Source organism: Simochromis diagramma, unplaced genomic scaffold (assembly GCF_900408965.1).
Source record: "Simochromis diagramma unplaced genomic scaffold, fSimDia1.1 OVJJ01000683.1, whole genome shotgun sequence".
NCBI classification, from domain to species: Eukaryota; Metazoa; Chordata; class Actinopteri; order Cichliformes; family Cichlidae; genus Simochromis; species Simochromis diagramma.
The window spans coordinates 2135228-2159283 of NW_024387158.1; the positions used below are offsets into that span (position 1 = coordinate 2135228).

A 24056-nucleotide genomic window follows, 5' to 3' on the forward strand; every position below is an offset into this window, starting at 1 on the left:
ACGCTTTTATTAAAATATAACTGTTTATGAAAATATCATGTGACTTAATTTGATTAAGTCTAACATTATACTAAATTATAATTAATTATAATTTAGTTATAATTATAATTGTAAAACATATACCCGACAGTCAGGGAGGGCATTTTATGTGCTTCGACCTAAAATTAGGTCCATATATATTTGGAAACTGTGTTTATTTACCTGTTTACTGAAACATATTCCAATTATTGTTATATAATTGACATGGACATAATATGTAGAATCTCACCTTTCATCTGAGGGTATCCACTTTTAAACTGGAATGAAGAGCTCAGAAGATTCAGGTCCTTAAAATGTGCCACCCTTTTTTTAAAGACACCAAAAGTAATTGGACAATTGGCTCAAAAGCTAGGGGAGCCTATGGTGAAAGAGTTCATTACGTTTTGTTCTGCACTGAAATCGATTGGACAGTGTTAACTGCACAGTATTGCAGGCAGCATTTAGTGGAGATGGACAAGCCGCAAGGAAATGCTCCAACGAGCCACGATATAAACATGCCATTATTTGCATCTGTCGCTTTTCCATTGTGTTAATCAGACCCTTCCCAGCTACATCAGCTCAGCAGTGTTCTTGCTGGAATAATTTAATAAGCATTTGGCTGCATCCTCCTTTGTATAAGGATGATTGAAGGTATGTTTAATTTCTTCCAAAAAGTCATTAAAGAGATGTGAGTACATTTATCAATTTCGTCAAGCCTGCTAAAGAAAATAAAGTGCTTAATTTATTAATACATGCATAATTTTAAGAGAATGCTGTATAAGCTGTATAATGTGTGTATTTGTCACGTTACATGAGAGTGTCTGTTGGTGTGCTCCCAGGGTCCGTCCTCTGGGGCGGAGGTTTTGGTGTTGCATCAGATAGCATCACCTTAGGGGTTGTCAGGTCCTGTGCAGATCAACTGTGTGGGGTGATGGAGCACATCTTCAAACTGAGCCTGAGGCTGGGGAGAGTTCAACAGCTCTGGAAAACCTCTTGTGTTGTACCAGTGCTAAAGACTCCACGTCCCAAGAACTTCAAAGGCTACAGGCCAGTAGCTCTGACATCCTACCTGATGAAGACCCTGGATCAGTTGGTCCTGGCTCAGCTTCAGCCCCTGGTGAGCTCATCACTGAACCAACTTCAGTTTGCCTGCCAACTTGGCATTGGAGTGGATGATGCTGTCACTCTCCTCCTACATCGTTCCCTCTCTCACCTGGAGACTGCTGGGAGCACTGTGAGAATCATGTTCTTTTATTTCTCCAGTGCCTTTAACACTATTATTCCCACAGTCCTTAAGGACAAGCTGGAGAATTCAGAAGTGGACCATCATCTCACAACATGGATACTGGACTACCTCAAGAAAGGACAGAGCAGGCTGTACCTGCTGCAGGGGCTCAGGTCTTTTGGATTGAGGGGCCCACTCCTGAAGACCTTCTATGGCTCTATGCCCCAGACAACATCGACCCTGGGATCCTTGGGACACAAAAACCTGTTCTAAACTGCAGCAATTACCCCAATTTGTTTTCCATAACTGGGTGTACTAATTGAAGCTTCTCCTGTGTCTAAAAAATAATAATAGTTATCTGAATACCTAAACAGTTATCAAAATACAATAGCTATAATAACATGCTCAATCATCCAGGTAAGTAAGTTGGACTACAGACAAAAGTTTGAGCCTGTTTCAGCAATGCTAAGCCCCCAGCATCCAACATCAACATGGAGGGGAGGAAGGCACTCACATCACTTATAATGACAATAACATTATCTGGCAGACAAGGGTAGGTGCACGGTTGTGCACCAGAAAGACTATCATGAGAAAATGTTGTCACTGCTCAGTGACAAAAATACTTATGAGCCCCTGAAACGAGACCCAGGAAGTGGTTACAGGAAGAGGGTGATAGATTGTCTCAAGCAGTTAGAACAAGAAACTGCTATTGACTGGATCTCATACCACATCTCACACCAGAGGAATCTACACCAAGTCTGTATGGTTTACTGAAGATGCATAAACAGGGTGTAGGGTGTACTAATTGTCTGTATGATCAACTCGGTCACCTATAACATTCCAAGGTTTCTGGTTTGAAAACACTATGCCCAGATGAAAACAATCAACCTTTTAGGATTTGTTGCATGGTGGACACAAAAATGTACATTAGCAATTAAACAACAGAATAAGGCTTTCAAAAGATTAAAAAAAAAATGTTCCCAAAATCTAATAAACTACAAAAAGAAACAAGCACAGGTTAGAAGGATCATGATTATTGGAGAAAATACTGTGATTCCCTGGGTAAAAATACACCATTAGACAGGGTTTGGTGTACTTTAAAAAAAGAAAAGAAAAAAGAAAAAAAACAACCTTTTCACTTCCCCCATGTAAAGGTTGGCTACAATAGGTGACACCGAGGAGCCAATGGCACATCCATGTTTTTTTTTCTGTAAAACCCTTGCTGTAATTAAAATATGTGGTGGTAAGGCAGAGGTCTAACAGTGTCCTTAGACACTCCCGAGAGAGAAGTATTAATGAGTAATCTTAATAATGACAAAAATAATTTAAGGATAAGGGAATTCTTTCAAAGAGACTCAGGGCATATAGTTTTTGCTGATATTTTTACATTTTTGAAGGAGACGGGAATTTTAAAAAGAAATATATTGGCGGTACTGTAGATTCTGTGCTATACTCCAATCTAAAAGGTGGCGGTATTGCACTTAGAAGTTATTTGCCAACCACCAAAACAACAGGGGAGGAAGAAGAAGAAGAATTTCGCTACTTGCCAACCAATAAATATTAAGAAGAAGAAGAAGACCGCGACGACTCCTCCGAATCCGAACGAGTTCTTTCCGCTTTTCGAACAATGATATCTTCCTGAAACCGCTAGCTGGAAAACTGTTATGCAGATATGCACAGAATAGGTTGTGTTTAGCACTGGTTTGATGAATAAGGCAATTTTCTAACAATGCGAGCTTTTCCAAAGCTGTGAAACGACCTAACCAAACAGAACACTGAGGAAAAATTTCGGAAACCTCTCACATCCAACTGTTAGCCTGTTTCGGTAAGTGGTCAACCCAGTTAGATTGCTAACATTATCATTTATTGCAAATCCTGTGTCTTCTCAAGAATGTGATACGTAAAGCTGCCTTTGGTGGTATAATTGACTGAGGTATGTGATATAAGCGCTTAAACGATCCAAGGGATAACAGACCGTTGGCTGGCCAGTAAAACCATAGCTGACGTCTGTGGTCGGTTGCAGCTGGCGTGTGGAAGATGCACTATGTTACCCGACTAGCTTGTTAGCTTGATCGCTTATTTATTATTTCACAGTTAGAGTTGACAAACGAAGGCGAGTTATGCTCGCACAATAAATAATTTAGTTATGGCTGTTGTTAGTAATTTGTGTTAAACCTACGAATCAATACGTAACTTGTCCTGTATGGGGACAACTTTTGAGTGACATCTTTTTATCTCATTGCACCACTGGAATTTTGAGTATTTGGACGTAGAAGAGAAATCCAGTCCTTTGCAGAGGCGCTCGCTGGAGACCAGAAAAAGCAAATTTATGTCCTTAACGTAAGCTGTTTGTTTATACCCCAGATTTTTTTGTGACTTATGTAAAATAAGCTGCATCAAGATTTAAAAAATATGGCAATAGAAGTTTTTTTCTCACAAGCCAATAAAAATGTACATGGGCCATTAAAACTCTGAGCCATTGTCCTGAGGGTTGTTTGGTTGGACACAATTCAGTTCAATTCAATTCAATTTTATTTATATAGCGCCAAATCACAACAAAAGTCGCCTCAAGGCGCTTCATAGATGCAGAGAAAAACCCAACAATCATATGACCCCCTATGAGCAAGCACTTTGGCAACAGTGGGAAGGGAAAACTCCCTTTTAACAGGAAGAAACCTCCTGCAGAACCAGGCTCAGGGAGGGGCGGGGCCATCTGCTGCAACTGGTTGGGGTGAGAGAAGGAAGACAGGATAAAAGACATGCTGTGGAAGAGAGACAGAGGTTAATAACAGATATGATTCAATGCAGAGAGGTCTATTAACACATAGTGCGTGAGAAAGGTGACAAGAAAGGAAAAACTCAATGCATCATGGGAATCCCCGGCAGCCTACGTCTATCGCAGCATAACTAAGGGAGGATTCAGGGTCACCTGGTCCAGCCCTAACTATATGCTTTAGCAAAAAGGAAAGTTTTAAGCCTAATCTTAAAAGTAGAGATAGCGTCTGTCTCCCGAATCCAAACTGGAAGCTGGTTCCACAGAAGAGGGGCCTGAAAACTGAAGGCTCTGCCTCCCATTCTACTTTTAAATACTCTAGGAACAACAAGTAAGCCTGCAGTGCGAGAGTGAAGTGCTTTAATAGGTGATATGGTACTACAAGGTCATTAAGATAAGATGGGGCCTGATTATTTAAGACCTTGTATGTGAGGAGCAGGATTTTGAATTCAATTCTGGATTTAACAGAAAGCCAATGAAGGGAAGCCAAAACAGGAGAAATATGCTCTCTCTTTCTAGTCCCTGTCAGTACTCTTGCTGCAGCATTTTGGATTAGCTGAAGGCTTTCCAGCAAGTTTTTTGGACGTCCTGATAATAATGAATTGCAGTAGTCCAGCCTGGAAATAATAAATGCATGAACTAGTTTTTTAGCGTCACTCTGAGACAGGATATTTCTAATTTTAGAGACACTGAATTACTATTTATAATTATTATTATTGACATCTACTGGGGATGGAACAGTTTACAAAATCTGTGGTTCTGTTCATTGCACAGTTTTGGGGTCACAGTTTTTGATTCGATTTGGTATATCTTGGCTCTTGTAAATTAGTGCTCTAATACAGTGATACCATACTTTAAGATCATTAAGATACGCATCTGGTTAAATACAATATTTTGGAGATTTTTAAGGTCCTATAAGGAGGTGAACTATTTAAACATTTTAAAAGACCTGTTTTTTGTCTTTTGAATATTTATTACTTCTCATTAATGAGACAAAAGTATTTCTTATTCGATTTTTGATGCAATAATAGATACTCAATTACTAAAATGATCTAAGATGAGCCCCAGTACAGTCTCTACTTATCTGAAAAAAAGAAATGTCCTGCAAAACTCTTATAGAACATAATGCAAGCAGTTTCAAAATTAAGTGTATTTCAAACTAATGAAATGGGAGCAGTAGGGTGAACAAAAAATTAAATGTATTGATGATAAATAATTCACATAATCACAAAATGTATTTTTCTAATAAATTATGTGAGGATAATGCCATGATCAAAATATAAAAATGCGCTTTTTGAAAACTAGACTATATAATGGTGTTAACTATGTGCATTTCAAATTATGGCCAAGTGTGATATGTATAACTTAATGGTTTCTGTCTCAATTACGAGTTTCTGAATGTGTTATTTGATCCAAGATTTGTCATTGAAAGTAAATTCATAGATTTTATTATCTGACTTGCAACAATTTAAAAAAATCTATGCAAGTACTATGCAAGTTGCAGCTAGGGCTGGGCGATTTTATTTTTTGTGTGTGATTATGTTATGGGATTTTTTTTTTTTTCTACTTTGAATACAAAAAATCTGAATGAATTTAAATGTTTTATTTAAACCATTTTTAAACCATCAGCTGCACACAGAGGTTGTTCGGAAATGACAATACTGTCCCAGTAAGTCTTTCTGTGGTAAAAACTAGACAACCAAAAGATCATAGCATCAAGCAAGAATTCATGAGGCAAAATAAAACAATTTAAATTTAAAGGTGCTATTTTGTGCTTATAATGTATTTAAAAAAAAAAAAAAAAAAAGTAGTGACTATAAAAACAACTAACCAAGAACAGTCACAGGTAAACAAAAAAAAAAGTGTGTGACATATCCAATATAAAACAAAAATTAAAATTATATTAAAAACATATATTAGACACTGTGAATTATTAGCATTCATTATTAAAAGGTCGGGGCGGGTTCATTCCACTGCAGGGCAACCTGCCACTGCATGTGGCGAATAAACTTTGAACTTGAACTTGACTTGAAATCTACACCATTGTAATATCCTGTTTTCAGCCTACCAAATTTTGCATCAAAGCTCAGGGTAAATGTCCAAATGCTCACTATTCTTCATTGGAGCCCCCACATACTCTTAAAGGCTTATTCATTCACTAACACACACAGATGCAGAAAAATGTACACATGAAGACACATCTACCTCATCCAGAAGATACAATACTACAGTAATACAAGGGTTTAGGTTTTTGTGAAAGTGCAGTGTTCAGTTAAACTGCACCATCACAAAAACTTCTGTGAATATATTCTATTAGCCTCATCTTATTGTATCCTATGTGTGTTTTTATCTCTCACTGAAATTGACTTTTGTTATCGCTTGATGTTATCATTTTCAGTATAATTTCTTGGCACTATCCTATGGATACTTAAGAATCTGGATTTTTTTTTTTTCTTTTCTTTTTTTTGTTTCTTTATTGGAAAACTTTATTTTCTAAGCAAATATGATTTAAAACGGTGGGGGTTTTGGGGGGCGGATGCTGCAACAATGTAACTCCACTTAATGCAGTAACCTGAGCTGTCCATGAAAGTGTCCAGTCACATTAGGACACCTGCTTTCTTTGGGCTCCCCCTCCAAACAGTCAAAAATCTAATGATTTAAGCAAGCAGGATTCACATCGGAGTTGTGCCCAAGAAATTAAATTATTTGCTCGGATTATATTTTTTCCCTTTGTGACTTATGGTACAAAAAATAATTCCATACTATAAGTTCAAAACAGTTAGATCGGAGCTCAGTAAGTAGAGTAAAAGAATTTGCCCTGTATGAACAGCAGAGAAAAGTACATGTCTTATCTTACCAATCAATCCTGATGTTTATTCCTGTTCCCCCATTGTCCTACTTTCTGTTTTCCAATAATGTCATCTGTGGGGATTTTTATTGCAGATCTCTATAAAGATGCCTGAGGTTCGGGACCTTTCTGAAGCTTTGCCAGAGATGCCAATGGACCCAATCACTGGAGTCGGAGTAGTAGCCTCTAGGAATAGAGCACCCACTGGATATGATGTGGTAAGCAACATAACATAACTCAAGAATGATTGGTCAGAATTGCCAAATACTAGAATTTTTCCCACACTATTAGATTTTATTTTTTGCAGTAACAGAAATATCTAATTTGCGCATTTATGTACTTGTGTGTGCGCATGAAAGGAGGCACTTACATGCTTTCTTAAATTAATTTAATTTCTTAAATATTCTATTGTGACAAAATTAATTGAGCAATAATCGCATGTGTTTCCAGTGAGGGCTTCTCTCGTGGATAAACTCCAACATCTGACATACAAACCTGTTTTTGATTTGGTGCACATTCTGGTTAGCAAAATGGTTAGCTGGTTGTTAGGAAAATATAAACAGTGAATGAACTTCAGTGATGCACAAATTCCTTTTTTTTTTTTTTTTTTCTTGACTGATTTTATTTTATGTTTTTTAAACTTGCCAATAGTGATTCTGTTTTTTGCTTTTTTGTTGTTGTTTTTTTCCTGTTCACCCAATTCCAAATGTCTATGGAAAAACACAAGTATTATTCTCCGTGTATCTGATGATAGCCCAGACTTAAGAGTGTTTTGCTGTGAATTAGTCTTCATGTATCAGGTGGATGACAGTGTGTGTTTGCCAACAGTAGCAGCTGCTTTAGCATTTGTAGCAACTTTTCACCTGGTAGTTTACAATTAAAGAGGAGCAGAATCACTATCCTTCTTTCCTATGAAATAAGGGATGTGCATGACTTGTTAACCAAGCAACTATTCGTTGCTATTGTCACTAGTCAGTACAAGACGTAGTAATCATTTAACCTAATTGCTATCATTTTAATTGATGCGAAGTGATGGTAAATTGTTGTGGCTAAATGTTATACAGCCATGTGCTGCCATTTGGCGCATCATTGTTGAGAAACTCCATTAATCTGTTAATTTTGGACTAATCTATTGTTGTTAGTTCTTTTATAAGCGAAAGGAAAAGATTGAGGATACGAGTAACGAAAATGAGCGTGATGGGCTTTCCGTTAGAATAAGATTAATAGTTCAATTATTTGTGTGGGGTTCAGAGTAGGGCTGCCACGATTAGTCGACTAGTCACGATTACATCGACTATCAAAATCGTCGACGACTAATTTAATAGTCGAGAATTCATAGCGCGGCCCTGCTCAGTTTCCAACAATGACAGTAGCTAGTTAGTTTTAACATTACTCTTATTATTCTATCTGGGCCACAAAATAAACGTTTAAAATATTTTCAGGCAAGAATGTAGCTGTGTAAACCTCAAATATCTGCTCAGTTTATCAAGACACCACATATTTTCAAAAGCGCTCCGACATTTTCGGAGACGTCTGTTACCCACCACCTCGATAGCTAACCGGGGTTCAAGGCTCACTAGAGCCCGTGAGAACACCGGACTCCCAGCAAATTGTTTTCAAACCCACCGCCATTTTTCGCTACTCAGGTTAAACATGTAATATAAGTCACTTGGATAACTTAAAAATGTTATAGTTTGGCTTTTTTCAGTATTTTATTTGTTCCTGAGTAAATCTGTTTGGCTGAGATTAAAGTTATAGTTTTTACACAACTGAATAAACGTCAAGCAGACAACTGATTATCAGAAGTGTGAGATGCTCGAGAATATACTCCAGTGTCCTGTTATATTTTAGATAGCAAGGAGCAGACGGCTGAGTTTATTAAACTTCTCCGAAACAATCTGCAAATTTCATTAAAATTTAATAAACTATCATCTTGTCTTTATTTTTAGTAAACATATACCTTAAACACTTAAAGCTGTAAGCTAATGATAGTTATATAAGAGCAGATGCTGCTGGTGCAATAAGCTGTACGTTTTACGTCCAATGGATGCATGATCTGATTAGTCGACTAATCGCAAAAATAATCTGTGAGTTATGTGTTAAGTAAAATGGGTATCGAACCTCAATTCAGGAGGGAGGTCAGTTCATGAATAGAAAATATCAACTAAGAAGTTAAAAACCAGCAATAAAATTATTTATAAGTTTAATAAGGGTATTAAGTGGTCAGGAAAGCCAGGTTAAATAAGTAAGCTTTCAATCTTGATTTGAAGGATTGAATAGAGTCTGTGGCACAAATAGAAGCAGGGAGGCTATTCCAAAGTTTAGGTACAACTGAAGCAAAGGCACGATCACCTCTGGTCTTCAGCCTAAACTTAGGTTGGGCCACGAGTAATTGACCTGATGGTCTTAAAGCTCAGCAAGGAGTGTACAGATTGAGGAGATCATCCACAGATATTGTTATTCTTGTCTCAGAATAATGAAAATCTATCCCCCTCTGCTTATAGATCTCAACAACAACAGATGGCCTGGATGCTGACCTGTGGAAAGACGGACTTTTCAAATCCAAGGTGACCCGATACCTTTGCTTCACCAGAGTTTTCTCTAAAGAAAATGTAAGTTTACTTACCTCCTCAACAGTTAAATAAGTCTCCCACCCCCTCTCCAATAAACATCTCCCACCCCCTCTCCAATAAACGTCTCCTTTCTCAATACCATATTCTTGTACTCTATTCTTTCCTCTGCAGAGCCATTTAGGTAATGTTCTTGTGGACATGAAGCTGATTGATATAAAGGACACTTTGCCTGTGGGTTTCATCCCAATCCAGGAAACTGTTGATACTCGTAAGTTATTATCTCAAGTGGAAAGACACTTAGAGCCTCAATGTGTGGTAAGAATATGTGAAAATAATTAATCTTTTTAACCTCTGAAATAAGAATTGTTTGTTATTCATGAACCACCTTGTTGTGGAATGACCGTCAGTTTGTCTTTTCTGTAACAGAGGAGCAGGCCTTCAGGAAGAGGCGACTCTGCATCAAATTTATTCCACGGGACTCCACAGAGGCAGCCATCTGTGATATCCGCATCCTGGGACGCTCCAAGCAGGCACCTCCTCAGTATACCTTTATAGGGTGAGCATTGCAACTTCCAGTCAAATTTAATTTTTTTTTTTTTAAACAGAAGAAAATAGTTTATAAATAAAAAAAAAAAAAGTTGTTTGTACTGTAATGGAATCACTCCATTTGGTATAACAGTTTCCACTTACTCCAGAAATCAAGTCACATTAATCTTTTTTATATTTTTAATGTATGATGGAATGTTCAGGGCATTTCTATCAGAAAGTTTTCTACATGAAAAGACACTTACAGTATGTCAGATGTTCCACATGAGAGCTAAAGAATCCAAAGCATTTCTGGCAAAATGTTTATTAAAAAAAAACCTTTGTCCCCAAAACATTTCTAGGATAATTGCTTAGAGAATGTATGAAGGGGAAAGGAGGGCATGGATTTAATACACACACGTTTTGACTAGCAGGTTTACATTAACCTTGGAACTAGTGTCAGCACTTTCTGCTTAATAATGCTTCTAACATTGTTTGACAGAGAGCTCAACAACATGGGAATCTGGTATCGCATGGGAAATGTGCCTCGGGCCCAGGACTCCACACACACACAAACCATCAACAACACCCAGAATGTGAATTCCTCCAGCTCAGGATCAGCCCCACCAGCTCCCATGCTTAAGTAAATTCACTCTAATGATGTGCTAGTACTTGTATGTGATTGTCTTCACTTGTATCTCTTATTAGTTCTTGTAACCTTAAAAGAGAAATACAACACAAAACAAAGCAAGTGCACTGTAACAATACAGGTTGCACAGATTAGCACTTTAGTTTATCTTGGTATTGCCTAGAGGTTATGGAATGTACATGCAAGTAGTGATTCATTCACTTGTGAGTGCCCCAACACAGAGAAGATGTAACTTCAGATGTCACAAAAATTGTTATGATGATATGTTTAAATTAACAGTGGATATTTATTTTTACACCTTTGAATGAATCAGTGGAGGAACTTCCTTAACTTTCTTGTCATCTTCCTATTTCAATTGTTCCAGATCGTATGCCTCCATGTCCATATTACCACATCCAGTAAACATCTGTGGTCTTTCTCTTTTTCTCCTCCCTGGCAGCTCCATACTCAGCATCCTTTTTCCACTATGCCTCATCTGCACATCTCCAGACCAACTTAGCCTTGCCTCTTTTATTATGTCTCAAACTCCTTCAATGTGCTTAAGAGTTCAAATAATAAAATAATGAGTAACATAATTTCTTTTAATATTAATGGAACAATTGAGAATTGAGCAGAGCACTTTACAGATTTAAAAAGGATTTGTTTTTTTTTTTAAAGTTTTCTCTCTCAGATCTTGCACAACTATATATATTAAAAAAAAAAATCCCCTCTCGCCCCTGCGGACGGTCTGTCCTTTAAGCTCAGGTCCTCTACCAGAGGCTTGAGGGTCCTGCGCAATATCTTTGCTGTTCGTAGGACTGTGCTCTTCTGGACAGAGATCTTGGATGTTGTTCCCAGGATCTGCTGGAGCCACTCGGCTAGGTTTTGGGTCACTGCACGGAGTGCTTCGATTACCACTGGGACCACTGTTACCTTTGCCCTCCAAATCTTTTCAAGCGCTTCTCTGAGACCTTGGTACTTCTCTAGCTTCTCGTGTTCCTTCTTCCTGATGTAGCTGTCATTTGGTATCGCTACATCTATCACTACGGCTGTCTTCCTCTGCTTGTCCAACACTACTATGTCTGATTGGTTACCCACCACTATTTTGTTCGCCTGTATCTGGAATTCCAGGATCTTAGCTCGGTCAGTCCTGACCATCCTAGGGGGCGTCTCCCATTTATACCTCGAGACTTCCAGGTACTCGGGCTCAGATGTTTCTGTATACTAATGCCGGCCACTTGGTTATGGCGTTCCATTTATACCCTGCCTGCCAGCATCTTGCACCCTGCTGTTATATGCTGGATTTCTCCGAGGCATCTTTACACAGCCTGCACCTGGGATCTTGCCTGATGTGATAGACCGCAGCCTCCATGGATCTTGTCCTCAGAGCTTGTTCCTGTGTTTCCATGATTAGTGCCTCTGTGGTGTGTTTTTGTCCAGCCACTAGTAGGATTTGTGGACGTCAGCCACTTCATCTATCGATTGATTGATCGCAGCAGAAACCCGTGAAAGAGGAGGAGCCACCATCAAAAATATATATATTTCAGCTACTGTAGCAAAAATAATTTCCAAATTAAGTACATTATAACAATGTATGATTAAGTACTCTAGGATGAATAGAAACTACCCAACAAGCCATAGTCAAAAATTTGGATACAGCTCTAATGTACAACCCAACTTCCTTTGCTTAGCTGTGCAATTTGACAGTCCAGGATTAGTTCTAGCTGACACAGCAGGAGTGGATGGTGATAGTTTCTTTAAAATCTTGAGCTATTTGGCTCACTTTCACATATATATTGAACTACTGAGGTGCTTAATGTTTTTTTTTTTTTTTTTTTTTTTTTTTTTTTTTTTTGTTTCAAGGCATATTTCCATGACCCTCCCTGCCAGCTTCAGAGGAAAAAATACTACCAGACCAGACTATGAGCACCAGAACTCCAACCTGTATGCCATTACAGGTCAGGTCTTTACAGTTTCAGTTGCCCTTGTTGATTTAAAGATGAATACACACACACACACATATACACACACAACCTCGTTCAACTATCTTAGTGAGGACCTTCATTGACATAATGGTTTCCCTAGCCCTTTACCCTAACTCTAACCATTAAAAATGAATGCCTAACCCTGACCCTTACCCTAAACCTAACCATAACCTAATTGTAACCCTGACACTAAAACCACATTTTGAGCCTCAAAAAGGCCTTCAAACTTGTGAGGACTGGCGAGTGTGTCCTCACAAGTGACTGTTGGTTCTCACAAGTATAGTAGAATGCAGATTTCAGTCCTCACAAAGATAGCTAGACAAGAACACACATACACATATATATGGCCTAAGTGTTGAAATAATATAGTATAGTTAAGTCATTATAGTGTAAAGAAATGTGTAGGATTAAAACAATAATAATAAGCTTTCATCTAATCAGAAGGGGAAAAAAATAGCTGTAGCTTACCAGTTAATTGAACTTCTACCACTTATCTTGGGCTGGATCATGGGGGCAGCAGCCTAAGCAACCTGTCTCTAAAGCTGAGCCCATCCACCCTGCAGAGAAAGCTAATTCTTACTGCTTATAGCTTCAGTCTCATTTTTTTGTTCATTTCCCAGAGCTTGTGGCCATAGATGAGGGTAGGGATGACACATCAACAGCTTCACTTTTGTGTGCTTTTAAGCTCTCTCTTCATAATAGACTGCGTGTTGAAGGTGACCGTGTCCACATCTCTGTATATGTGAACACTGTCATTTGTTTAACAGTCTCGAGTCGTTGCTGTTATTCAGTTTATGGTTTGTATGGGTTACTACTTGATCTCTTACGAGATGAAATTATGTAACGTTGTTTTGACCTTTCTGTTTCAGCAATGGACGGGGTGCCTTTTATGATCTCTGAGAAGTTTGCCTGTGCCTCATCTGATGTAAGTCTTAAGTTTTAATCCTAGTGATATTTGCCAACATGTCCTCCTGTATCAATTTCCAGTGTTGTGCTTTAACATCTCTGCTCAAAAAGAGTACGACAACCACAGTATATGCCCAAAAGCTGTAAAAAGAGAGTAGCCTTACATTCATACACTAAGCTTCATTACATTGTCTGATGTGTATTTGGTACGTGAATGTCAGATTACATACATTTCTTAGTTGAGATTGCTGTACCCTGCAAGAAAGGGATACAGTGCTTAACAAATTTATTAGACCCACATGTCATAAAAGCAAGAAAACACACACAATTTAGAAATCTGTGAAAAGCTTGTTTAAAACTAAAAAGTACAGAATTAAACTTAAATGAATTCATATTTTTATTCCCAAACTTAAGCCAGGACACTGAGAAGTCAGAAATTAATCAAGCATAACAACAAACCAAAAAAACAATTTTTTTTCTGTTCAGGAATGCAACTGAATAACAGTAAAAATAGGCATAAACTTTATTTAATCCCAAACTCTTGGGAAATAACTTGTTACAGCAGCACAAGTAATAAAAAGAAAATTAGAGATACGGTAGAAAAATAAAAATATGGAAAAAATAAGAGTAGTGTACAAAAAAGCAAAAATACCATACTATTTATAGATGGTTACTATATACAGTAAAATACATCAAGATTTTTATATGTACTTAAAGTGCGGTGAGAGTGGTAATAATACACATTTGTTTTTAAGCTGTATTTATCCTGTGTAGTTACAGTCTGACTGTTGTTAGGATGAAAGACCTACAATAGAGCTCCGCCCTACATTGTGGCTGAAACGCTCTACTGCTGAAGGAGCTGCTCAGGGACCTCTATAATCTTATTTAGGGGGTCAGAGATGTTGTTCATAATGCCCATTAGATCCTTTTCTCACCCACCTCTTCTATGCGGTCAAGGGGACTGGCCAGGCAAGAGCTGGCCCTCGTTTTCAGACTGTTAATCTGTTTCTCGTCCCACTCTGTGCTGCCACCTCCCCATCAGACAACCGCTTTTAAAAAAATTGCCCGATAGCCATAAAGTAAGGTTATGGTCGACTCCTGCTCCTTTTCAGCTTTTCACCTTAGCAGTGCCTGTTGAATTGTATTGAAAGTGCTAGAGAAGTCAAAAAACATGACCCTCACAGTGCTTCCAGTATTCTTACGCATGACAGTAATGTATGGAGGTAGATGCTTGCATCATCCACCTCAATTCCAGGACGTAAAGTGAACTGCAGGGGTCTGGCAGCAGCATGCTTACTAGAGTTTCGAGGTGGTTGAGGACGATCCTCCCTAATTGTCTTCATCAGATGGGAAGTTAAGATTACAAGTGTGAAATGGTTAGACAGTACTGGAACAACACAGGATGTCTCCCACGGATAAACATGCGCATGATCACAGAGCTGGTCTGCACAGTCCCTGAGCAGTGGGGAGCTTTTCTGGTCTTGAGCTTTTTTTCTTTTTTTTTTTTTTTGTAGTTTCTTCCTCATTCAATCAGCACTCAGGAAGTGTTGTCCAGTGTTATTTCACTTCTCATTCACAAACATCGCTATTCCTCCTCCCTTTCTCATTCATCACTCTCTGGTGATATCCTGTGGCCGTTGCAAGCCATCCAGAGTGATGAGTGAGCCTCTTCAAAGTTCACTCAGCCAAATCTCAGTGAAGCACTAAAGGGTACACTGTCAATACCACTATTGCTTAGCTAGCACAAATTAACTCTTGCATCTTGTTGGAAGAGATTAGTATTAAGTAACATTTTCCATAATGGCAGATGGTATTCAAATTAAAAGTAATTTAATTTTTCTTAGTATGTAACATGCTTTAATATATTTAATGCTTATTTATGAAATGGTAAATTTGAAAATGACTGGATAGTAGCAATAAATATATATTTTAGCATTCAAAATATTTTAAAGACCTTCGGCATACTGGTAGATCAATTATTACAGAAACATAAAAACGGATTTTGCTAATAGCAGTGTTACCAGTATTGCTCTAAATTACCAATTCTGTTCATTGAAGGCAGCTGTGGCATAAACCTTTTATTGGGTGATGAGCTGATAAATTTGTTGAGCCTCTATCACAATGTTCAGACTGCACCTAGAAAAATGGCAAACTTTTATTCGACTTAACCCTTCAAATAAGTCACGTTGTAGTAATACAAGTCTCCCAACACTACTCTCACACAATTGCAACATGCTTGAAGTTGAGCTTGTTCACACATCTCAGCATTCCTGTTCTCCATGTACAGCTGCAGCAGGTGGATCTGATGGGTATTACAATTAAATCACTGGCTGAGATTGAAAAGGAGGTGAGTAGACATAAGACTTTGTTACATTTCTCATAGTATAATTTATGGTCTCCAGAGATGAATAATGAAGTAGTATTTGCTTAAGTACAGATTGTCCACTAGAGGATTAATAAATTACTGTATATGATTGTTAATCAACACTGTATTTTGCAGATGGGTAAATGAAATTATGATTTTAGTGAACAATAAGAAAATTTCTGTTAGACCATACTAATTAATAATAATATGCAACTCTCCCTATGTAAGTATGATTACAGTTTCCGCACAGAGCATAGTGCAGCGGCTCGCCTCCCTCCAAGTCCAACACGGACCTCTCTGAGTTCTGAGGCCTAAGCATCTCTTATATGAACAACAGTCATCTCCACACTATAGACAGCAGCCGGAGAGAAGTGCACACAACTACTGAGAACATACCTACAACGGGGATATTCAATCTGTAAATGAAAAGAAAAATTCCCAACTAAAATTGTGGATTTTCTAACTTCTGGGACATGTTGTAGGCCCTCTGTGTGCTGTTGAAATGGAAAACAATGGAATTCAGTCAGACTCGAACTACTACACGGCAGAGCTGGGACAAGAAAACACATTTTATGCTCATCGAGATACTTCAGTATCTCACTCGAATGACTTCAAAAATACATTTTTGTTAAGTGAAAAATGGTCAAGTGTCGTATTGTGGTGGAAAAAAAATAACCCTGTCCCATCAAAAGATCTTGTTAGAAATAAGATAAAAGGATCACACGGTACTTTTTTCGTGGAGGACTTCTGTTGGATCTCACACCAGTCATGTTGCCTTTTTTGTTTATGACATGGACTGTTCTGAATCAAAGCGCACCATAAAGGCACCTTAGTGTGTCAGAAATTTAAAAGAAAACTGTGACTTTAAGTTTTGTTGTTGAGCTTGTCTTCTTGATGGGGAAATGCTTCTCATTGTTTTCCAGATGTATTGCCATTTACTGGTGTGACTGTGAGTGCACTTTTGTGTTTGAGGTTGTTATTGTGCTTCCTAATTGCTGTAGATATTCTGTAAACCACTTCTTCTCTTTCTGTGAGGTAGCAGCTTGCCCGACAGAACCATGACTACAGCTAATATTCACTGTGTGGAGTATTCACATCAAGATTTTCTATTTATACCATACTCTAATACCTTACTTTGCATGCATATAGATGTTTTATTGATACATCTTTTCACTGAATGAGTAACATTGAGCAAACCTCACACATTTTAGCTAAAAAGCACTGATAGTTAGTCCTTATATCTTAACAGTATCATAGCTATATTCATTGTTTCCTTCATCTTCATTGGTGTTATATCAGAAATGGATGCTCCAGTAAAAGTATAATATTGCAAAGAGTTTTATTTTAGTACATTGGTTATGGAACGTGTGTACAGAATTCTACTCTCCTGGTCAAAAGTTTTAGAACACCCCAATTTTTCCAGTTTTTGTTGAAAATTTTGCAGTTTAATGTCTCATTGCACTCTGAAATGAAAGCCTAGTACAACTAAGGACTTTTAAAAAAAATAATCGTGGGATCAGTTCATAGACCAAAATGTATTCTAAATTTTTCACTCATCAAAGTAGAAACCTTTGGCAGATATAACAGCTGAACATACCCATGGCTTTCTTTCTACATTAGAAATCAAATATTCTTCAGAAAGTTCTTCCCATATCTGTTAAATAAGTTCCCATAAATGTGTGGTACCCAAACCAGCTCGATGGGGTTTACGTCTGGAGATTGTGCTAACCCCTGACCAACTAGGCACATACCAGAGGCTATTGCATGACACTACAGAATGCTGTGTAGCGCGGCCCAGGCAAGCCTCTTATTCTGACGTCTTAGCAATGTCTTTCTTGCTGCAACTCGTCCTGTCAAACCTGCAGCCTGAAGTCTTCAGTTGAAACTGAGACTTGCCTGCTACGATCACTATTAAGCTGTGCTTGAAAGGGTTGGGTTGTACTGTGAGCCGTCTATCATGCAAGCTTGTTAACTCTCAGAAACTTGTCCTCTGATTCATTTGTGGCTTTGGGTCTGCCAGACCTCTTCATGTCAGAGTTTACCCCAGTTTCTGAGTGACTTTTGATGGTGGAGAAAACTCTACTCATTGACGCCTTTCTTTGCAGTTTCTCTGTAGGAAGACGTACATTTTGATGGTCAGTCTCTCTTTCATTGCGATGCCTTTTTCAACTGATGCTCACGAGAATATGGTAACACAATGTGTTCCAACACTGCTTTTATGCAGACAGAGGGGGTTGGAAGTAATCCAGAAAAGTTGGAACACCTGTAGGAATTAGTAGCACCAGCTTTCAAGGCTTGATAAACCACCATTGCTGCAGAACAGCTTTAAATTGTTAACACATTTTTGTTTTCCTGAAAAAAGGCCTCTTGTATAACTCTGAAATGTACATTATTTTTCAGTTTGGGGTAGGGGTGGTGTTGGTGTTGTTTTTGTAAACCTCTGGCGGTTCACCATTTACCTTTGTTCCATTTCAAGTTATTCATTGGACTTAAGCAACTTGAATTCCAATAAATAACTGAAATAATTGGGGTGTTCCAAAACTTTGGACCATTAATATTAAAATCACCTATTTCACATGTGATGACAATAAAGACCAACTCAGAACCATGTGACTTTATGGAATTTTGACCCTGATTAGAGTCACCACTGGTTATATGCAAATAACTATTTTTATTTTTTAATTGTCTATAGCACTAACCACTATTATTAAAACCACCAGATAAAATAAGTATCAGTTAGTTACTTTGTTTGTTTTTCTTTACTACCTACATTATACATTGAGCCTTTGAGATGTTTAGAGAAAAGCAGGAGAATAAATAGGATATGTGTCATGTAGATGAGGAGGTATTCTCTGGCGTATTGTATTCTTATGAACTGCTACAAAAAGGTCATATTGGAAACTTTTATTTGTAGACTATTGCTGTTTGATACTTTGAATCTGTAATACACTAAAAAGGCTTTTTTTTTTTTTTTTTTTAAAAGGGAAAATAAGTGGTTCACTTAATTCTCAACTTTGATGTGAACAAAATGGAGTTGAAACTAATTGTGTGATAATTTATCTCATGTTAATTAAGCTTAATTATCTCCATGTCTGTCCTGTAATAGAAAAAGTTTCATGTTTCCTCATATCGAACAAAATGTACACTAATAGAAACATGTGATAGGCCAGTATAAGTTGGGCTCTTATTATTGACCTTATGTTCAGCCTGAACAGGTGTCTGTGAAGGTCAGTCTGTCCACCATCTTCTTAAAACACATGCTGTAGCATCACCGATTATGTAAAGAAAATTAAATCAGTTTTAGTTTTGCTGATTTTTATTTTTTTCCACAGGTCATATGTGACAAGAAAAAATGTTCTGCAATATATCAAGTCATTAAATAGAGTAACTCCTTTTGCTCTGTTTGTTTACTTTGTCTGTATTTCAGTATAGCACCTACTTGGTCTTAAGTAAATTCTTTTTTCCAATGTGTCCTATAAAACTTAATTATACTGCTGAAATTAATAGGGTTAGACAAATGGCTATGTGAAGCTCTGTATTTCAGCTGTGCGTAACTGCCTGCTGTGTGATAAGCTACACATGTATATTTCTCAACTTTGTTTACTTCCAGCCAGGTGGGCTGCAGTATTCATTTGCTAAGTAATGTAACTATTAACTACAAATAATCTCTTTAATGTATTAATAGTATGCATGGTGACATGTTGGGTTCAGTGGTTTCAGTATTGCAGTTAATGTTAATATTTTTAGTGATCAATTTGTCTCAAAATCGTTTCATTTAGTAAGCTTTGAACAAAACAACATTAGCTTAATTTGTGTTTGATTAACTTTTAATAAAGTGTGATGAACTGAAGTCCTTATAAAAATTCCCCTCACCCCTCAGGGTGATCTGTCCTTCAAGGTCAGGTCCTCTACCAGTATCCTCTACAGCAGCGGTCCCCAACCCCCGGGTTTGGTTCCGGGCCACAAGACTTGAGGCTCGGGTGTGATATTTATGGTTTTCAGGGTGCTTGCTTTTTATCGTTTTTTTTTTTTGTTTGTTTGTTTGTTTTGTTTTGGGGTTTTTTTAATCGTTAACTCGTTTTCCCTGGGTTTTATTCCCGTGTGTTGTGAATAAATTTTGGGTTTTCTGGTACTGGTTTTATTTTGTTGTATTTATCCACGACACCTTAAAGGTCAGTCCGTGAAAATATTGTCAGACATAAACCGGTCCGTGGCGCAAAAAAGGGACCACTGCTCTACATCTTTGCTGTTCCTAGGACTGCGTTCTTCTGGATAGAAATCTTGGATGTTGTTCCTGCAATCTACTGGAGCCACTCGCCTAGCTTGGGGGTCACTACAAAGAGTTCTGTGATTACCACTGGCACCACTGTTAACCCTTGGGGGGTCCTTAACTTCACCCTCCACATCTTCTCAAGTTCTGCTCTCAGGCCTTGGTACTTCATCAGCTTCTTGTGTTCCTTATTCCTGATTATCATCGTCATTCGGTATAGCTACATCTATCACTGTGGCCGTCTTCCTCTACCTGTCTGCCATTACTATGTCCGGTTGGTTAGCCATCACCAGTTTGTACGTCTGTATCTGGAAGTCCCACAGGATCCTAGCTGTCATTCTCGACCATCCATTTTGAAGTTTTGATTTCCAGGCACAGATGGTTCTGTATACTACGTCAGTCACTTGGATATGGCGTGCTATGTATGCCCTTCCTGCTACCATCTTGCACCCTGCTGCTAGAGCAGCCTGCACCTGGGGTCTTAACTGCTGTGGTACACCCCTACCTCTAAATATAAAAGCTTCTTCCTATGCTGCCATGATTAGTGGATGTGAGCCACTTCCTCTGTCTGCTGGTGTTACACACTGTGCAGGGGGCCTGTCCTTCCATAAGAACGCGGTAAGTTGTGTCCATCTTCCTGATGTACTCGTGGATGTTCGTTGCCTCATCCTGGACAGTGATTCTGACGTGTGTGTGTATGTATGTGTGTGTGTGTATATATACACACACATACATACATTCCTGCATACGCAAGTATAATTCTAAAGGTGCTATTGACATAAAATTCTCTCGTCCTACCTGACTGGATTCACACATCTTGACTGTCCTACGAGATCAAATGAAGCCCTTGATCTTCATCTTCATTGTCAAAGAAGCTTATAGAGCTACTGCCTCACCAACACATGGTAGATTGGACCACATCTTGGTTTTTGCAGACTTGTTACAAATCCTGTGTGCAGCCTCCAACTAAACTCAGTCAGGAAATGGACACCTGATACTAACAGTCCAAATGGCCCAGAGGAGGAAGCCGGTTGTAAGTCTGGAGGTATGGGACGTGATTGACCTGAAATAGGTGGTAAGCAGGATGCAAAGACATCTTGATTCATGCTCATCGCCTGGTTTGAGCAGGGAGTCAAGGAGGCCATTTACGTGAAAAAGGAAAGACCATCTCTGAATCGTGGAGGGGGCCTAAGGGTACATCTTTCGCCATCTTACAATGCTGTGATTGCAGCCATTCCCCTACTCTCTGTGAATGGCCATTGATTAGTGGTCTTTGATCAATGAGCTTTGATCTGTCATTGTTGATCAATGGTCATGACAATTTGCATATTAATGATCAAGGAACTGACCTCCCAGCCCATTGTTCCTTCAGTAGTGCTAGTTTCAGTCACTGAGAATGAAAAAGTCATTTAGATGAGTGATGAAACATTTCTCCCACTGAAAACGCTACGTCCAGATGAACAGAATCAACTTTTGGGGGCAGGAGTTGCATGGCCCTGGTTATACTGAGAGTGCAGGATCAGAAAAATGGTGATGTGCGTTGATAAATGAGAATAAACAAGCTGTTCTCCACTCACCCCTCCAAGATGTACTCTTAGTAGTACGAGAAAAATACAAGAACAGTCTGACTACATTGTGCCAAGTGTAAAGTTGGGTGGTGGTCAGGGGTTATGGTGTGGAGTTTTTTTGTTGCTTTTTTCAGGAGTTTGGCATAGTCCTTTAGTTACAGTGAAAGGAACTCTTAGAACTCATAGAAGACATTTTGCACAATTTCATGCTAATTTTAGGAAAACCTCTGCACACCTGAATCAAACGACAAGTGCTTAGAGAAAGAAAATGTAGAAAAACATAATATAATAACATAACTGCTGCTTACCACTGTTTTTATTCAGTTACAACATTTCTGTCTGTGCAACCTTTATCATTTACAGAGAAAAGCACAATTTCATGCTACTAAATTTGTAGGAAGGGTTTGGTGATGGCCCCTTCTTGCTCCAACATGACTGCACACCAGTGCACAAATGAATCAAGGTCCATAAAGACATGGATGAGTGAGTCTGGTGTGGAAGAACTTGACTGGCCTGCACAGAGTCTTCACCTCAACCCAACAGAACACTTTTGAGTTTAATTAGAGCAGAGACTGTGAGCCGGGACCTTTCATCTAACACCAGTGGGTGACCTCAGCAATGCGGTTCTGGAAGAATGGTCAAAAATTCCCATAAATTCCTAAACCTTGTGGAAAGTTTTCACAGAAGAGTTGGGGCTATTATACTTGTAGAGAGTGGATAGAAGTCATGTTAAGCTCTGCAGATTAAGAATGGGATATCACTAAAAGTGAATATTTTTAGCAATATTGTGTATATGTTTAAGATGTATAAAATTTTTTCTCAGTCAGTCACAAACTCCATTGTATATGTTTTTGTAAAACTAATTTCAAGACTTTTCAAATGTATCTGAGTTTTCTGAAACTGAAACTATGGAAATTTTCATTTTCAACTTGTTTTTCTTTTCATCTTTTTTTCTCAATTTTTGGGGAATTCTTGTCTGGAATTTTTGTCACTATGCTGAAGCTTCTCATCTGAAAAAGAATAACACATCCATGTTTTCTGAAAGCACAGAAGACAAGTGTTTGAGGGGCAACAGATAAGTCCTGAAGGCTTAATTAAAGATTACCTCATACTTCATAGGTAATTAGCAGTACAGGGAAGAAGAGAGTTGACAGGATCTACCAACCCCCACCTTTTTCCTGCCACACAACCCCCAATCTCTTGCACCTCATCTATCCCTTTAAAGTATGAGGAGATCACCTGTGAAATGCCCTTTAGCCCCCATGCAGCCATGCAGCCATCCAGCACATGCCATCCCCCATGGATCCACCAGGAGAGGCCAGTCCCCTCCCCCAAGAATCACACAGGAGCAGGCCCCAAGTGAACTGGGCTGAAGAGAGAGAGAGAAGAGCAGAACAGTGTGAGATATAAGGACCCCCCCCCTTCACCATGACACCTCCAAGCCAGTGAAAAGAAGGATTAGTGATTTGCATTAAAAAGGAAAGCAGGTGGAGTAGGGGATAGCAAGTTTGGGGGACCAGTGACATTATTGCCAGGAGATCACCTGGTAGTGGAGATTTACCAGCTTGGAAACAGTTATGACGTTTAATTGAAACGGTAATAAAGGGGAGGTCTGAAAGTTTAATATTATTATAATCTATCTAATTCTATCCAAGCGAATTATCTTATAATATATTTTACTGTATTGTACATTTGTTTTTATGAAGAGTGAAAAGACTGATTTGGGCTCTTTTGTTTTTCCAGTAAAACTTAATAATGTTTAAGTCTAAAACCATATGGATGTGGTTTGAATGGGATAATTGAGAAAAATAATAATTTGGGGTAAGGCTTTAATTTTAATGGTAGCTATTCACCCTAATAATGTGATGGGAAGATTTTTCCAGCATTTCAGATTGTTATTAATCTTAAATTGCCATATGCGGTAATATACCGTGCTGTAAATCGGGCTGATGTACATCGAACGACCAGCTGGTGTCAGATGTTGTGTGACCTGCCTTTTGGCAAAGCAGTTGGCCGGAAATATTCGAGATGGGGCTTCATCACACCATCGCTACTTACCAGGTTAGCAATTAAATGAAAAATCAATGGAAAGGCACTATCAATTTTGATGCTAAACATTTTTCTTTATATGTCAGGTTATTTATTTAGTATGTGATGTGTGTTTGTTGATGGAGAGGGTGTGGGAATTTTAATTTGGTAGAGATCACCACCTCTGGTTCTTGGATTCCATTGTCCAACAGATATTAGATTTTTTCCCTTCTGTAACACACCTGAATAAAACTAGGTGGTTCTTTAACATCTTGTCATGTTCTGTGCATCCCTGTTAACTACCCATAAATTTACCTCAAAAATTGCAATGCATTTTTTCAATA

At 38.4% G+C, this 24056-nt stretch overlaps 1 protein-coding gene and 1 long non-coding RNA gene across 2 annotated transcripts; one reads left to right on the plus strand and one right to left on the minus strand.

Annotated features, from left to right (window-relative positions):
* The first annotated feature begins 2804 nt into the window (after positions 1-2804).
* Positions 2805-19242, plus strand: mvb12ba (multivesicular body subunit 12Ba). The gene is made up of 10 exons (XM_040048678.1): positions 2805-3068; positions 6960-7082; positions 9369-9476; positions 9609-9705; positions 9864-9993; positions 10465-10605; positions 12454-12548; positions 13445-13500; positions 15769-15828; positions 16075-19242. Exons 2-10 carry the CDS (start codon positions 6972-6974, stop codon positions 16159-16161), a joined length of 885 nt encoding a protein of 294 aa, XP_039904612.1. The 5' UTR covers positions 2805-3068; positions 6960-6971; the 3' UTR covers positions 16162-19242.
* LOC120744353 lies at positions 11551-22144 on the minus strand. Its single transcript, XR_005698345.1, has 3 exons — positions 22033-22144; positions 16061-16065; positions 11551-11561 (listed from the first exon to the last, which is right to left on the minus strand). It is a non-coding gene; the product is annotated as an uncharacterized LOC120744353 (long non-coding RNA).
* Positions 22145-24056: the final 1912 nt, after the last annotated feature.